The 16,885-nt window shown below is 45.1% G+C and overlaps 2 protein-coding genes across 4 annotated transcripts in view; one reads left to right on the forward strand and one right to left on the reverse strand.

Moving 5' to 3' along the window:
• Positions 1–4,304, forward strand: part of LOC137437665 (transforming growth factor beta-2 proprotein) — a 58,597-nt gene extending 54,293 nt beyond the window's left edge. The window contains exon 7 of the mRNA XM_068132155.2: positions 2,307–4,304. Coding sequence (XP_067988256.2) covers positions 2,307–2,465 — 159 coding nt within the window. The 3' untranslated portion in view covers positions 2,466–4,304. The remainder of the gene's footprint in view (positions 1–2,306) is intronic.
• Positions 4,305–6,396: 2,092 nt separating this feature from the next.
• The window catches only part of TTLL5 (tubulin tyrosine ligase like 5), a 232,972-nt gene continuing 222,483 nt past the window's right edge, over positions 6,397–16,885 (reverse strand). For all 3 annotated transcript variants that reach the window (XR_013620981.1, XM_078766222.1, XM_078766220.1), the window contains exons 31-33: positions 13,758–13,921; positions 12,642–12,712; positions 6,397–7,401 (exon numbers count right to left, since the gene is read on the reverse strand). Coding sequence is in view for 2 of the 3 variants with exons in the window: in XM_078766222.1 (XP_078622348.1) it covers positions 7,358–7,401; positions 12,642–12,712; positions 13,758–13,921 (279 nt within the window). In the remaining variant the exon portion in view is untranslated. The remainder of the gene's footprint in view (positions 7,402–12,641; positions 12,713–13,757; positions 13,922–16,885) is intronic.

A 16,885-nucleotide genomic window follows, 5' to 3' on the forward strand; every position in this document is an offset into this window, starting at 1 on the left:
GTGATAGGGCTAAAAGAGATATCGCAAAAAGTTGTGGACGGATTATGACAAAACTTGGTGGATAAGTTGAGAAGGTGACAAAAGAACAAGCGGATTAAAAAGGCCCAGATGCATATCCGGCCTATCAGTGGGATACAAAATGTAAACGGTTCAGTCTGGAGGAGATATGTACTCTACTAAGTGCCCTTCTCGTTACTAGTTACCGCTTTACACAAAAAGGTGCAAAAACAGATCCTTGCAACTACAGACCAATCAGCCTGCTCCCAATAATCAGCAAGGTCATGGAATCAATCATCGCTTCTGACATCAAATCCTTCCTCTTCTCCAAATGCTTGATCTCCGATCATCGATTTGCTGCTTCTGCTGTCTCAACAATGGATGGAGTTCCTCAATGCCAAACAGGAAATCAGAGCTGTCTCCCTTGACATATCACGTGCCTTCGATACGGTCTGGCACCCAGCACTGCTCACCAAACTCTCCTCTTATGGTATCCATGGAAATCTCCACGCATGGCTTGCGGACATCCTCTCTGGTCGTAGTCAACGTGTGACCCTGAATGGATTTCTCTCATCTCCTCTTCCTGTTCAGGCTGGAGTTCCCCAAGGCAGTGTTCTGGGCCCTGTGCTTTTTCTGGTCTTCATCAATGATCTCTGCGACTCTCTGGAAAATCCTCTCTATCTCTTTGCTGATGACTCTACTCTCTGTCGCTCCATTCCTCATTCCTCAGATCGGCAATCTGCAGCCTCCTCACTCTCTGCAGACATGGACAAAATCACAGACTGGTCAAACAAGTGGAACATGTTTTTCAATCCTGACAAATCTCACACTCTTACGATGTCTCTCCGAAAAGACCGACTGGACAACCCTCCCATCCACTTTCTGAATAATCCTCTCCAAGAAGTTCTGTCACTGAAGCTTTTGGGTCTCACGATCTGCCACGATCTTTCCTGGGAAAACCACATTTCAAATCTGGCCTCCAAAGCCAGTCGCCGACTGGGCATCCTCCGTCGTGCGAAGTCCTTCCTTGGCACACCTGAGCTCCTCACCACATACAAGGCTTTCATCCGCAGCTCAATGGAATACTGCTCTCCCCTCTGGGCTGGTGCTCCTGCCTCACACCTAGCTCTGCTTCATGCTGTTGAAACCAAAGCTTTCGGTATCATTGGAATCTCCCGCGATTAAGCTAACTCCAAGGGCCTTTCACTCACTCACCGCAGGCAGGTTGGTGGTCTTTCTGTCTTCTACCGACTCCTCTCCGGCCTTGCTCCCCCAGGTCTGTCTGTGTTCTGTCCCCCAAATATTCCTACAGGTCGCACAAGATTTGCCTGCAACCCTCTTCTGGTTAAACTGCCAAAATCAAGACTCTCTGTTCACCTTCACTCTTTCATTCCTCTTTTCTCCCGCCTCTGGAAGAAACTCCTCACTCTCTTCAATCCCACTCCTCCCTCCAGATCTTCAAAACAGCTGTTCACCACCATCTCTTATCTTCCCCCATCCAAAACCTTGATCTTTTCTACCCCCGATAATTCACCCCAGATCCACTTTTTTGAAATTCCGACTCCTTTCCTGGAAGTCCTTGCAGTGTCCATGTGTTTTATACCTCTCCCACCCCCCCCCCCCCACCTTCCCATTCCTTCTCCCCCCAAGCCCTCTCCTTCCCACATCCCACAGATCTCCCGATGTCCCTGCTTTCAAATGTTGTACTTGTGTGCTTCCCTCTCTCTTCCCATCTTGTCTCCCACTCCCATTATCATACGTTTTACGTGTCAGTTTGTCTTTTTGTGATAAATGTTAACTCTTACACGAGCCTCCATCTTGTATCCCCCCCCTCCCCACCCCAAACAAATACTTTGGCCAACACGGTCCAGTGCAGTGATAAATGGTTCATATATCGGAAAGAAAAAGTGCATTCTTTGTCATGTTTATTAAAAAAAAGGCTTCCTTTCCATTGGTGGCACAAAGTAGGGAAAGTTGTTAGTGGGAAAGTTGTTAGTGGGAAAGTTGTTAGTGGGAAAGTTGTTAGTGGGAAAGTTGTTAGTGGGAAAGTTGTTAGTGGAAGAGGAGTTTAAGGAAATATGCAAAATTGAGTGTTTTGTTGGTTTTACATTCAATTTTATTTTGTATTCCTTTCCTGCTAAATGCAAACTCATTTTGTTGCTCAATTGATGCTGTCAAACAGCCGAGGCCAAGCAGCGAGTGGGGTTTTCAGAAAGTTAAAACATCTTAGTCTGAAGTCAGAATGTTACAGTATTCTGGGCACATCTCACTTCTCCAAGAATGCTCACCAGTCTCTCCTCTCTTGGCAGGTGCTAGGCCTGCTCAGCACGGTGAACCCAGACGCATCGGCAACCCCGTGCTGTGTCCCTGAGCAGCTGGAGGGCCTCCCAATCATTTACTACAAAAACAAAAAGCCACTCGTCACATGCCTCTCCAACATGGTCGTGAAATCGTGCAAGTGCCGGTGATGAGGTGAACCGGCCTCACCTTATCACCATCCCCAGTGCCTTCCTGGCCTGATCAATGCACTTTTGTAATTCCCTCAGAGACCGAGGATGGTCCCTAATCCCAAGATCCAAAATAGACTTCCTCAGAGAACCTGGGCTTGTGAAGGATCATGCGTAACCTGCAGCGAGGCCGCTGATATCAGCAGAGACTGGAACAGACTTTTTATGCTACAATTCCACTTGAAACTCGTGTGGATAACTCCTGGGATTTATTCACCAATATCCGCAAATGCTGTGTGCAATACAATGCTGTGTCCAAAAAGTGTGGCCTAAAGGGCCTCGAAGGCACTCGCATTTACAAAAACAGCCATGTTTTGAATGTTACCATGCTTACGTCGCAGAATCTCATTACCTTCTCCATGCAGCTTATGCAGAACACATAATCGTAGTAATGTCACTCAAACATTGCCTAATAACGTATCTTCGCAGAGGTTCCCAGAGGAGTGCGAGTCCAGAGGACCACCTTTGTCTAGAGGTCCAGAGGACCTTTGTCCAGAGGTCCAGAGGACCACCAGAGGACCACCTTCCCAGAGGACCACCTTATGAGTTCTCAACATTTTGTCACAGCAGAGGAGGTGGCCACCTTATGAGTTCTCAACATTTTGTCACAGCAGAGGAGGTGGCCACAGTGCTCCACCATGGCACAATTTACTTTCAATTTCGAAGCTTTTAACTGCTATGCTCATCTGTAATGGCAGCCCGACAAGGTCCCGTGAAGAAATTGCTACCAGTGCACGCTCTGCCCCTGGTCCACGATGGCCTAGGGAACGAGGCAGAACTGCAGGTCTTTGTGAATTAATGCAGTAAAGTGTCCGGCCCGGCAGTTTGACATCCCAGACTTTGAAATGCACGGCTGTGAAGGTTCGTGTAAATACAGAACGAGCAGAAAAAGCTAAACATTTCCTGCGGTCAATGAAGCAGACGCACGCAGCTCGTCGGCGCAGTGGACTCGTATCTGTTTTAGTGGGAATTTCAAAATCTGTTCCCAAATTTTTATTCCCATTGTGGAAAAAAAACCAAAGTTTTGAGAAGAGAAAGCTCATCCTAAATGCATGCAGCCTCGATGAAACCTCTTCTGCTACATTGCTGGGATGGGAGCAACCTGCACTTGTAACCTTGGGACTATCGTGGCCTGTGTGGATAACCAGCACAAAGCAGCGCTCCATGCCCACCTCCTAAGCAAACTTCCGCTGTCCTCATTTCCTTTCACAGGAAGTACAGAGTGCGGATAGAAGATGTTCTTATTGCCCTCACTTCTCAGGCTTTTTTTTAAAATCTGGCATGTGTGGAACATGTGGATAACTCTATTTTTTAATTCCGGAGTACATTGTACAATATCTTTGTTTATGACAAAGGTACAAAATTACAACGTGTGCTCAAATACAATTCATCTGCCGTGACTTGAAATGACACCAATGCTGTAGCGGTGGCTTATTGGGGGTTTTCAGACTGTACTGACTTTGGTTTTCATTCAAGCAACCCACAAGTACCTAATTTAAAATGGGCAAAAAATAAATAAATGGAATTATACCACATTCCACTGGTGCTGTTACATGTTTCGCATCGTCCGCACTTCTCGAGCACTGTGACGGGCAAATCGAGTGCAGTCCCCTTCTGCTTGATGTAACGGCCCTGACGCCGCGTGCGAGCTTTATGATTAAACGTGACGTTCATTCGTGACGCTTCCATTTTTGTAGCTTTCTCAAATGGCTTTTTATGGGGTTGCGAAGTGCAGCACTGGAAGGGGCTTTGCACTCTGTAAATGTGTGTGTTTTTTGGGAATAAACAGAATGTACTTTATGTCAAAAGAGGAAAAAGAACAAACAGAACAAAGGTTGCTTTTCACGTTACCGGTGCGATTGTGGGTTTTACTTCCATCAAAGCTTAATTGCCGGTATATCTGTTTCCATGACATTCCATTAATGGCATGGCGTGGAAAGATGGAGGTGGGAGGTTTGGAGAAAAAAAAAATTCATCATACTAATATACACCATTTATGTCTGTCTGTCTGATTAATTTTTGACGTCAATACATTCCGTCCTTACTTATCCAATCTCAACCAAACTTGAGAGGATGACCAAGGGTTACATAATGAAGGTTGTAGTGCATTCATTTGCCCTTCTCCCCAAGGGGGTTTTCTCCCCTGAGCGGGTTTTCCCCACCATTGCCGTCAATGGCGTTGCGTGTTGAGGTGTATATCAATGTTAAATTAGCTTTATCGTGGCGTTTTTCCAAAGACGCTTTGAATAACAAAATTAATGATAATCGCATATTGTTAATGTTATGACAAAACAATATTAATAGTAACTAGCCGAAACCCGTGGAACATCCACGGAAGGGAGGATGTGGTGTATGGATAGAGTGTACCATTTAATGGATGGCATAGGGGATTTGCTTGTCCGAGTAAGAGTTAGGAAGAAAGATGAGAATGAAGAGTGCGTATATGAACAACGATCGCCGACACCGGCACAAATGCATGCTCTGGATTGTCCACTCAGTGGATGGCTTGCTTTCGCTTTCGCCTGTCCAATCAGCGGACGGCTTGCTTCGCCTTCGCCCAGCAGACGCCAATACGATGGGGTCGTATCGGCAGTTAATCGGATGCTTTTGGGCCCCAACGTCGGCCGATTCAGATTTTTCGAGGATGTCTGTACGTGATAAACAAAGAGCGCGGTTCGTAGATCGTAAATCCATTAGTGCCGTGGGCATCGGGTCACTGGGTTCGGCGTAAAAGGGATAACAAAGTTGAGTCCTTACGCTATTATTATATAGACTAGCCGAAACCCATGGAACATCCACGGAAGGGAGGATGTGGTGTGTGGATAGAGTGTACCATTATGGATGGCATAGGGGATTTGCTTGTCCGAGTAAGAGTTAGGAAGAAAGATGAGAATGAAGAGTGCGTATATGAACAACGATCGCCGACACCGGCACAAATGCATGCTCTGGATTGTCCACTCAGTGGATGGCTTGCTTTCACCTTCGCCTGTCCAATCAGCGGACGGCTTGCTTCGTCTTCGCCCAGCAGACGCCAATACGATGGCGTCGTAAGATGGCGTCGTATCGGCAGTTAATCGGATGCTTTTGGGCCCCAACGTCGGCTAATTCAGATTTTTCGAGTATGGCTGTACGTGATAAACAAAGAGCGCGGTTCGTAGATCGTAAATCCATTAGTGCCGTGGGCATCGGGTCACTGGGTGCGGCGTAAAAGGGATAACAAAGTCGAGTCCTTACGCTATTATTATATAGATAATGCCCCACTTCCCCAAGGCGTTTTTCCTGCGGTGATATAAACGTGTATAAATAGCTTATAGTTATAATAGTGTTTCCGTGGGAGCAACGGTTTCTATAGGAAGTAAAAATATTATAAACCAAACACGTATGATTAGCTTTTGAAATAGTCGCTAATGCTATTTATAACACTAAATGAAGAAATTTGGAGGAATCGCGACATCCGTGAAGTAAGGTTTACTTACAGAACTGAGCAAAGATCTACTGTACTCTATATAACCCACAAATGTTGGGTTAATAACATGGCTCTTTCTGCCGCGACCGTGGCATTTTTCGAAGTGAACTTTTGAAACTCGCTCCCGCTGTTTAATACGAAACAAAGGGAGGAAGCCCAGGTTGTGCTCATTTACCAAGCAGCGAGCTAGCGCTTGCCAAGCCAGCCGTTCCTTAATGGTTTTGAATGGAGTGCTTACTCGAATGCTTAAACCACTTGGCGATCTCTCTACAACAAACTTGGTAAATGAACACACACCCAATGTTCTTGAGACCCGACCATATATCGACTGTAATCTTTATACCCCAAAGAGGAATGACCCTTCTTGCCGCTCCCGTAGTGAGCGGGTGTACTAGTCTTGTAAACAAAGCAATTCACAAGTATCAATTAATATTTAAATGTTTATTATCACAAAGCTGCCCGAAAAGCAGTTTTGCAATGCATAGCTTGGAAAAATGAGACCACACAAACGTGCCATGCCAACACCACCACTGTAAGGTGAAGACCGCCTAAGCGGTCATTCTCCGCACGAGTGGAATACGATAAGCCCGATGAACGAAATCCGTGAGGTGAGATGGCCTTTCTCCGTTCTCCTCACCAATTTACACCCAAGCGTTGTGACATCGCCGTCCCAGCAACATTTTCTCTTGAGCAACCGGTGGCCTGTGCTGCAACCACACCCAGATAAAATGGACGCTCCACAACGTCCCCCCACAAAGTGCTTGTTCCAGAGCCGTGCCAAAGTGCTCGAGAGATGGCCCGGAGAGCCGCAGCTAATCAAGTGGAGGAGGTCGATTCAGACAAGTAACCGTGTGGGTTAAGGGGAAGGTTAGTGGATTTCCCAGGGGATATAACTGGTATCGCGAAAAGGTTGATGCCACCTTTGCATCCATTTTATTGATCTGTAAATAGTCGCCTATAAGTGCTTATAACAAGATGGACAACAAACTGATCAAATGTAACCTTTCACTCCCAGCACATTTGGGTCACAGCCATTATCACACCACCCTCCCAACAACCATCCAAATCCCTGAGCAAAAACATGCTGTATCCATTAGCAGAAACTATACTGGCAAGGAAGGGTGGGATGGGTCCAAAGTGGATGGCGAGGGTCCCAGCAAAAAAATAAATACAAAAACAAACAAACAAATAAATTAAAACCTGCAGTCAAAATACATCTGAAAACGACATAAAATACAAATTAAATCGATGTCATCCATGTCTCTTGGCAGACATTGACCCCGTGTAAACATCAGAGGGTCAAATTGAACTTGGTCGATGGCAAGGGCCGATAGTAGGAGGGCAAAGAGGGTTGAGCAGGATGAAGGGTTGTGGGTGGGAGCAGGCGCTAAGAATCGAGGTGTGATCGTCGAAGGTTCTTGGTCGCAAACTCTGCAGGGGAAGACGGTCAAGAGACAAAGAGATACGATCGGAATCAAAATATGTCCTCCGATCAACTGCGGACATTAGGGTGGCTTCACACAGTCAGTCCTCTTTCTGCAAACTCTCACTAACACTCTAACTCCTCCAGTAAGCAAATATTATTGTACGTCGATGTCATTCACAAATGGTGTACCTCATTCCCTGTGCTTATAAGGTGTGGCGGTGTTTGTGGACAAAGTTGTACAAGGACTACACAAAAGAGGGTAATTGACCCATCAGGTTTGTGTTCCATCCACATCTCATTATCTTAAATTTACTTAACTCTTTGATCTTTTCTATCCCTGTTAATTCACCCCAAATTCACTTTTTTGAAATTCAGACTTCTTTCCTGGAAGTCCTATCAGTGTCCATGTGTTTTTTTACCTCTCCCACCCCCCCCCCCTTCCCATGCCACCTCTCCCCAAGCCCTCTCCCTCCCACAGATCTCCCGTTGTCCCTGCTCTTTGCTGTTGTACTTGTGTGCTCCTCTCTCTCCCCATCTTGTCTCCCGCTCCCTTTATTGTATGTTTTGTGTGTCCGTTTGTTTTTTTGTCATTAATGTTAGCTCTTACACGAGCCTCGATGTTGTATACAAAAAAATAAAAAATAAAACTCCCTTCCTTAGAATAGATTAACTACAAAATTATACATTTTCTTTTCCTGAAAACACATGGAGGCCAAAGAGGGTGAATTGATATCGTACCATAAATATCCAAATGCATGGCCTCGCCATTTTGAATGCAAGTTTTATTGAGTGTTAGTGTCACTGTTGTGGAGCTGGGCAGGATGGCCTAGAAGTACGCACACTCACCTCTCAGCTGTCTAGCCTGGGTTTGAATCCCGGCCTAGCTATAAACTGTCATCCAGGTGTTTCACAGGCAGGGTGGTTCATCATTGTGTGTACCGTCCTTTGGATGGACGTTAAACTGGTGTCCGTCTGCTGCTAAGATAACATATAATAGACGTCAAAGATCCTTTGTGAAGAGTAGACGAGCTACCGCCATGCACCCTGGCCAAATTCCAAATTCCTGCCTTAACTGCTTAGTCGAGCATCAGGCCTGACCAGCCGTATTGTGAAAAACTTGGACCAACAACATCCCCAGCCAATCCCACAAGAACGTGGCAATTATTGTGGCAGGTAATGAAGAAGAAGAGGAAGAAGAAGAAGAAGAGTCACTGTCCTGCACAATTTGGCCATTTCTGTTCATGTGCCAAATGGCCATTGCAATTTAGTTGGCAGGTTACAGCACTTCACACGAGGAAAATATTAATTCGAGTATGGACCCTTGCAGGTGGAACATGTATGATCAGAAAGTTCCAGCAATAAGACACAAAAGTACAAGACCTGCCAATTAATTGTCTTAATTTTTCAAAATGGTGTCCCTCGACTTCAATGCTCTTGCTCCACTCGCCCTCCAAACTGTCTGTCAGTAAAAGAAAAGCTTTCAGATTGCTGCTCCAGCCATGTCTTGGTTGCTTCAGGCAATGACCATGCAGGTGGGACTTCAAATACAACAACGGATTATTTATTTAGTTTATGTGGGGCCTATCCAGGTTGTATATTCTCACAGTGGAAAAAGAAACATCTCTTGAACAACTCTCACATGCATGTGTATACATGTGCAGTGTATAAATAAGATAAGACGACCAATAAATTATGGAGACATCCAGCTGCCTGAACCCACGCTCGTGAATGGCAGTCAAGGCAACACGGGCCTTGGTGACAGCCGCTCTGTCGTGAAGGTCAATAACACACCTTTGGCCAATATCCCTCACTGCATGTCCTCGGTGACGTGCTCCAATTGTTGCATGAATTGGTGTCACATTCCCTTGTGGATAACGTTTCCCTTGGCAACCCAGAAGGTCGACATGATCCTGCTGGAAAGGAGGTTGTTGTGAAGGGCATTGGGAGACGGTGATGAGCGTGCACTTCAATTGCCTGGACTACAATTTGGTGTCACGATGCCAGTGGGGAAACCATGCTTGGTCCCCAATTACCGAGTGACCATTATCGTTGGCTGCATCTGCGTTGGACAGTTGGAGAAGCTCGGAACAAGATGTCAGCTATTTCTGTCCATGGGGAGGTTTAAAGGGTTTCATTTGATGAGACCTTGAGTTTGTAGATGATGGCGAAAATGCTGCATTGAAAAATTCAAACTTCTGTGGATATTTCAGAGACACTAATGTGCGGATCCTCCAAGAAGAGTTCATCGACATAAGCAACGGTTTGTGGGTTGGTTACATCTACCTGCCATTCTGGCTTGGGACCATCTTCAAGGGACTTGAATCAATATTTGGCCTTGCCGTCTTCGACCGACTCCTCTCCGACCTTGCCCCCCCAGCTCTCTCTGCGCTTTGTCCCCCAAATATTCCTACAGGTCGCACAAGATCTGCCTGCAACCCTCTTATGGTTAAACTGCCAAAATCAAGACTTTCTGCTCACCTTCACTCCTTCATTCCTCTTTTCTCCCGCCTCTGGAACAAACTCCCTCGCTCTCTTCAATCCCACTCGTCCCTCCAGGTCTTTAAAACAGCTGTTCACCACCATCTCTTATCTTCCCCAATCCAAAACCTTGATCTTTTCTACCCCCATGAATTCACCCCCAGATCCACTTTTTTGAAATTCCGACTTATTTCCTGGAAGTCCTTGCTATGTCCATGTGTTTTTTGTTTACCTCTCCCACCCTCTCCCCCTTCCCGTGCCGCCTCCCCCCAAGCCCTCTCCCTCCCACAGATCTCCCTGCTCTCAAATGTTGTTCTTGTGTGCTTCCCCCTCTCTCCCCATCTTGTCTACCGCTCCCTTTATTATATGTTTTATGTGTCAGTTTGATTTTTCGTGTGATTAATGTTAGTTCTTTCACGAGCCTCGATCTTGAATACAAAAAAACAACAAAAAAACTTTTCAAGTTCATCCCTCATTTGGTTAGTCGACATTTTTGAGAGTATGGCTTCGGCAGTAGCAAACATCCTGGTTTAAAAAGACAATTTATTGCTCGTCTCATATTCAAAGATGTGTGTTTTTCCACGATACGTTTGTGGATTTATTTCGAACTGGGACTTTCTTTGCATAAAAATTTGGTGCCACCTTGATGTTCAGTATTAGTAAGATACATAATTGTATGATGTAACAAACGTCTAGAATGTACTCTAGAATACTCTAGAATGTTCTAGAATGTACGAATGAAGAAGTTTCATTAATCTCACATTGTTTGTTGTTTCAAACTTCTTCATTCGTTTGCAGCACAAGACTGCGGGGTAGCATCATTGGCTGATGGCACAGCTGTTCCGCTGATGCAATGCCCTCTCCTGGTTAGGGCAGGAATCTGTAATTTGTTCAAGGACCCCCAAGTCCTCGGGAACCCCAAGTTTAACGTCCATCCAAGGGACGCACATTGATGAATCACCCTGCCAGTGAAACACCGGGACGACAGTTTTTAGCAGGGTCGGGAATCAAACCCAGGCCAGACAGCTTTGAGGCGAGTGTGCGTACCTATATAGGGTCTAGGCCATCCTGTCAGCCCTATCTATATGTTACTTAAACAAAAGCAGTGGAAATTTGCATTCCTCCTCACCCCACCTATTCAATACAATCTCATTCCTTCCACTATGACGTTTTCAGCCTTTGTTTTTTTTCTCTATCTCTCCTTTGCACACATCATATTTATACGGCCCATCTGTGAGGCTACTCGGGAGTGCAAAAATAAACGTGTTGGCCACACAGAATTCATGTGTTTAACTGTGAGCTTTGTAGATCTGAGTGTTATCTCTGGAAAGAAAAGTAGGATCAGAATACAAAACTGCCAATGAGGGGATACTACATGGAGAAGCACACTCTTTTATGGAAGGGATGGTAAGCCAACTGCCCTATGCATAATCACATTGGTGCAGAGATCAAATCGAATCTTCCACAGGAATTGGCCAACACAATTAAACACCACCAATAAAGAAGTACACAGGTAATTAAGGTAAATTGGACATGGACGCAACACAGGTGGGATGGGTTGAACAAACTATTCGCATGAGCAATTGAATTCTACACCTTCGCAAAAGATTGCTGTGCAAAAGCATCTGAACTTACTTTTTGTCCTTTCAGCGATAAAAAAAACTTTCCTGGGTCGTTAACGTAACTTCCTTACCCAAAGGAATAGGTTAATTCCAGGCTTAAAATCTCATCTCTTATGACTGAGGAAATGCTCTCTTTGATAAAAGTAATAAATGAAATCTGTAGTAAGACTCCCTTTGTTCGCAGTCCAGCAGACATCACTTGAGCCAAACGTGGGCCATGTGGTCATTTAGTGCATTTTGATGTCCTTTCTGAAACCGACTTGCGGCCAACTGGGCCGAATTTGTCTTTAAAGCTTTGGGGTATTGGTATGATAGGGGAGGGGGGGGGTGGGTATTGGTATGATAGAGGGGGGGGGGGTATTGGTATGATAGGGGGGGGGTGGGTATTGGTATGATAGGGGGGGTGGGTATTGGTATGATAGAGGGGGGGGGGGGGTTGTATTTGAAATAAAACGTTCACACAAAAACCATTCCTGGCAGACTCTAAAATGCACAGTTACTGTGTGACCATCCACCCTACTCTCTCAAATTCTCCAAACCTGCCCCTCAACCCCCTTCCTTCCCCCCCCCCCCAGCCTTCCAACCTCATCCCACAACTCTCATTGGAAAGCAATTTGCTTTAACATTTATCACATGTGCCAAGTGGCCATGACACCTGAGCCTAAAGGGACCTTTTCCAAAAGTCAGCAGTTGACACGCCTACGAGAAATACTTCAACCTCGTGCAAATCATAACATGGCAAGCCAACTGCCAAGCGACAAACCCAAGACCCAATTATTGCAGCAACTGTCAAAATAACAATAATAACACCAATAGTAATGAAAACTGACTTTAAAAGTATAACACAGATTCATATAGGCACCATCCAAATGTGGATCAAGCGTGCATGAACTGGCTCCCCATGACAGCCAACTCTGGCTGAACCTCCGGTGCTCAGTGCCAGAGAAAATGCTCACAGCCCCTGTGCGTCTGCGCAAAGCTTCCCAAAACACAATTCAGGCGCCGGGCACCAGCCAAGGCCAGCCGACGTGGTCTGTGGCTCGCTATGTGGGACAATATTATCACCGGATGCGCTCGGTGGCTTTTAAAAGCATGGCCGACGCGGTGCCAGTCGCCTTGTGATCACTGACATATCATGGACTCACCCCTGATGTTGGCGGCTGTGGTCTGGTCAGAGGTTGCGCTGGCACCATCCAGTGATTCTGTTAAGATGACTCTGTGGAAGTTGTGCAAAGATTGTGTCGAAAAATTATGTTAACTGACAGAGTTGCTCAAAAAATATTAAATAAATCCTGGGCGATAAGGAACTCTCATTGAATCATAAATAAAACTGCAGTAATAAATCAAAAAGTAACAAAAAGTTTTAAAAGCAATGTAAAAAGTTAAAAAAGTAACAAGAAATTTTAAAGGTAAAAATGACAATGAAATGCAAAAGGCAACAATAAAAGTAAAACAGGATAATAAAGGAACGAGTGAAAGTGGAAAAAAGAAAAACAATTATTTAATGAGGCAAGTATTATCAGCTCAAGAAAGTTGGAGGGATTTCCCTGACGTTCTATAATTCATGAGAAATCCAAAAAATAATCATCAAAACAAGCCATGGACTATGAAAGATCTCACGTTATTGCTCCCAGGCCTATCAACAAAAGCTTCCTGGAAATATTATACAGGGTGTGGCTTCTGGCATCTGGACATTCCATAAGAGTCGTTTGTAGCAGCTCATAGCTTGCTCTAGCCTGCCCCATTACATGATTGTATTATCCCCTTGTTCAAGTTTGCAGGAAAGAAGAAAGGGGAGCGACAGGCCTGTGTACACGCATGGGCTTGTAGACCTGGGCTGGCCAACCCATGGTCATTTGCACCTGATTGACTGGACCACCAAGTGACTAAAAAGCCACAAAAATTTCGGAGGTAAATGTGGGATAAAATTATTGTTAAAAACGCTGCATGTCGAAATTCCACACCCACACACATTCACCACTATCCTGCTGCAATGACTAAAGTTTCATGTTATTTTTCCCCCTCCTTTCCCTAATTACAGGGGTTGTTAAAAAGGACCACCACCAAAAGGAAGCATGAGGTAGGGCCAAGCTGCCATGAACACAAGCTTCTTTGCTGTCCAAAGTCGATGACAGTGAAAAGATGGAAAGTAAGCCAGAGTGGGAAAGAGAGAAGCGTTATAAGTATTGAAGGAAACGGAAAGGCATACTGAATATTATGCTGACAGGCAACTGAGCACTGAAGTGAGAGGTGAAGCAGACCTTCGTTGTAATGGCTTGTGTGGTTGCAGGCTGGGTGTTGTACGAGGTGGAGTGACGGCAGGAGAAGATGACCCCCTGTGTGCAGTAGACCCGAGCACTGGTAGAGGCCTGGCAGGTGACGGGACCATGACTGGGGAGAGCGCCCGTGTCTTTGCAAGCAAAGCCTAAAACAACGATACAAAATTAAGTTGTGGAGTTACATGTAACTCAATTAAGTTGTGTAACTTACTCGGCATAAGTAACATGAGTCAAATCAGGACAGGCAAAGGAAAACTACCCAGAAACACCACATTGGAAATGTTGAACAACCCCAAAAAACCGTTAAAAAAACATGGGGTTTTGATGAACTCCCAGCTCGGATTTCAATAACAATTCACGATAAAAACAAAGGACTATGTCAACATACCATTCCTCAATGTTTCAGTTCAGTTCAGTTTTTTTATTTCCCACTATTGAATCAATCAACCACAAAATACAAGAAACATACATCACTTGATGAGAACAGTGCAGGGACCTGAATAAATGCATGGCTTGTAAAATTTCAGGTCCCTATGACAATGTATTGTGATTAAAAATATGAAGAGACAGAAATAAAGAAATATTGTGAAATAAGACACATATAATGTGAATAATAAGGAGGTGGACAAATAGAAGTAAACAGAAAGGAATGGAAATGTGGGATTGGGATGTAGGAGGAGGAATCCTCTGGTATGCAATACTCTTGCGTTATCATCCGAATATCACGCATTACTCATTTATTACCAGTGATTGCAACATCAACTTGTTATATATACTTCTCCAATAATAAACTTTTGACATTGTGTTTAAAACTATTCATACAAATATTTGCCTAAGCAAATACCATAACTTTGGTCGAGTTTGAGTATAAACAAGAAAAAAAAGATAAAATGTCATAGCCCCCGTGATTTTAGTAATTTTGCTGTACGGAGTTAAAGGCCGTCAGTCAGCCATATTTGGTCGGATGACAAAACAAAATCTTCTGCATATGTATAGTGTATACTCTCATGTATTGTCTTTGAGCCAAGTTTGAACAAAATCGGTAAATGCATGTCGAGAAATGGTTTGAGACACGTTTAAGTACCAAAATGGCTGCGAGTCGGCCATATTGGATCTGATCTCGAAATAAAAATGACGTACATATGTAACCAATTATTTATTTTCTGTGTGCCAAGCTAGAACAAGATCGGTAAATGATCTTTCCTGGGAAAACCACATTTCCAATCTGGCCTCCAAAGCCAGTCGCCGACTGGGCATCATCCAGCGCGCGAAGTTCTTCCTTGTGTTACGGATTCCGGATTTATGTGAATTACTATTCAGGTCATTGCTTATTCATGTTTATTCTATTAAAGGTTGTTGTGGTTAAATGGTTTGAAGCGCTCCTGATAACAGGAGACCGGAAACGGGATGGTGAACCGGAAGAAGAAGGAAGACAAGGTCGGGAGAGAAGCGGCCAATCTTGATCCTCGACCAGCTCCGACGCGAGCCGAAGCGATCTTTACCTGCTTTCGAACGCTGCGTTTGAAAAGCCCGTCTGGCGAGAGGAGTTACCTGCGCGGGGTGATTGCCTGTTACGTGTCAGGTTGCCGTGGGTTCCTGGAAGGAACCAAGCGTCCGGCACTGTTCGCCTCGACGCCTACGAGGGCGTGTACGGGTCGCACCTTGGGCCTCGCGCGCTTTGCGAGCCATTCACAGCCCAGAGGCCGCGATCACGGGCTCCGACCCCGGTGGCGTCCCAAAGAGGTCCGCTGCAGCAACCGTTCCCGGTACGGGACGTGCACGTTTGGAGCACGTCAGCCAGGGGTCCGTTCAACCGCCCGTGTGCGGAGAAGTCGACCTTCACCTTGGTCGGGAGGAGCCCAGAGACATTGTGAGGGACAGTGACTATTGAGGGTGCCGTAAGTGGGGTCAAAGGGGGAAATATATGAGATGGCCATCTTAGTAATATTGTTGATTGATTGTTGATGGTTGTTGATTGATTGGGAATATATTATTGATTAATCCGGATCCTTGGTGTGGGGTTTCTTATTGACTGGAATTCATATTGATTGCGTTACGAAAGCGTATAAATCATATATCTTTCTGGTGGGGTTCCTCTCACGGTCCGGGGGGTCACCGAGACCAGGTAGTCACCAGGAGGACCACGTAACAGAATTGGGGGCTCGTCCAATTGAATTCCGGGATATAAAATAATAAAATAATAAAATAATATTTTTATTAATTAAAATTAATTAATTAATTAGTAATTGGTAAATTTTTGGGAAATTGTGGTAAAGTCTTGGGTGAAGGTTAACAGGTGTTAACGATAGTCACCATGGCGTTTGTGGCACAGAACTTTGCGGTAACCCCGAGTGAGGCACAGTTCCGAGCGTTACTAAAATCGGACCTCTTGAAATTGGCCAAACATTTTAACTTGGAGGTCCAAACTAATTTGAGGAAGGCAGAGTTGCAGACCGCGGTGATACAATCTATGGTGGGATTAGGAACATGGGACGAGTTAGCCTGGGAGTGGCTACCCGAAGAACCAGAAGACGTGGAGCTCCGGAAACTGGAGTTGCAATTACAGAGCCAGGAACGGATCAAAGAAGAAGAAAGGAAGCAGAAAAGGAAAGGGCAGAAGAAGAAAGGAAAGCAGAAAAGGAAAGAGCAGAAGAGGAAAGGAAAGCAGAAGAGAGGAGAGAAGAGAAACAAGCAGAAGAAAGGAGAGTGGAACGAGAACTCCAGGAAAGGTTAGAAGGGAGAAAAGCAGAGGAGAGGAGAGCTGCAAGGGAACTCGAAGCAGAGGAGAGAAAAGCCGAAAGGGAATTAAAGGAACGTGACATGGCGCTTCAGCAAGAAATTAAATTCAAGGAGCTGGAGTTAATGAGAGAACGGGGAGAGGTACCACCCTTGCTGACTGGGCCGACACCTAGCCAGAACACCTGGGATGTGGGCAGACATGTGAGGCTGGTTCCACCCTTCAGTGAAAAGGAAGTCGCTAAATTTTTTCCACACTTTGAGAAAGTGGCTCGACAGTTAAACTGGCCGGAGGAGGCCTGGACCATACTAGTGCAACTGTGCTGGTGGGTAAAGCTCAAGATATTTATTCGGCGCTACCAATGGACCAATGT

Source organism: Myxine glutinosa, chromosome 1, assembly GCF_964187855.1.
Source record: "Myxine glutinosa chromosome 1, kmMyxGlut1.1, whole genome shotgun sequence".
NCBI lineage: Eukaryota > Metazoa > Chordata > Myxini > Myxiniformes > Myxinidae > Myxine > Myxine glutinosa.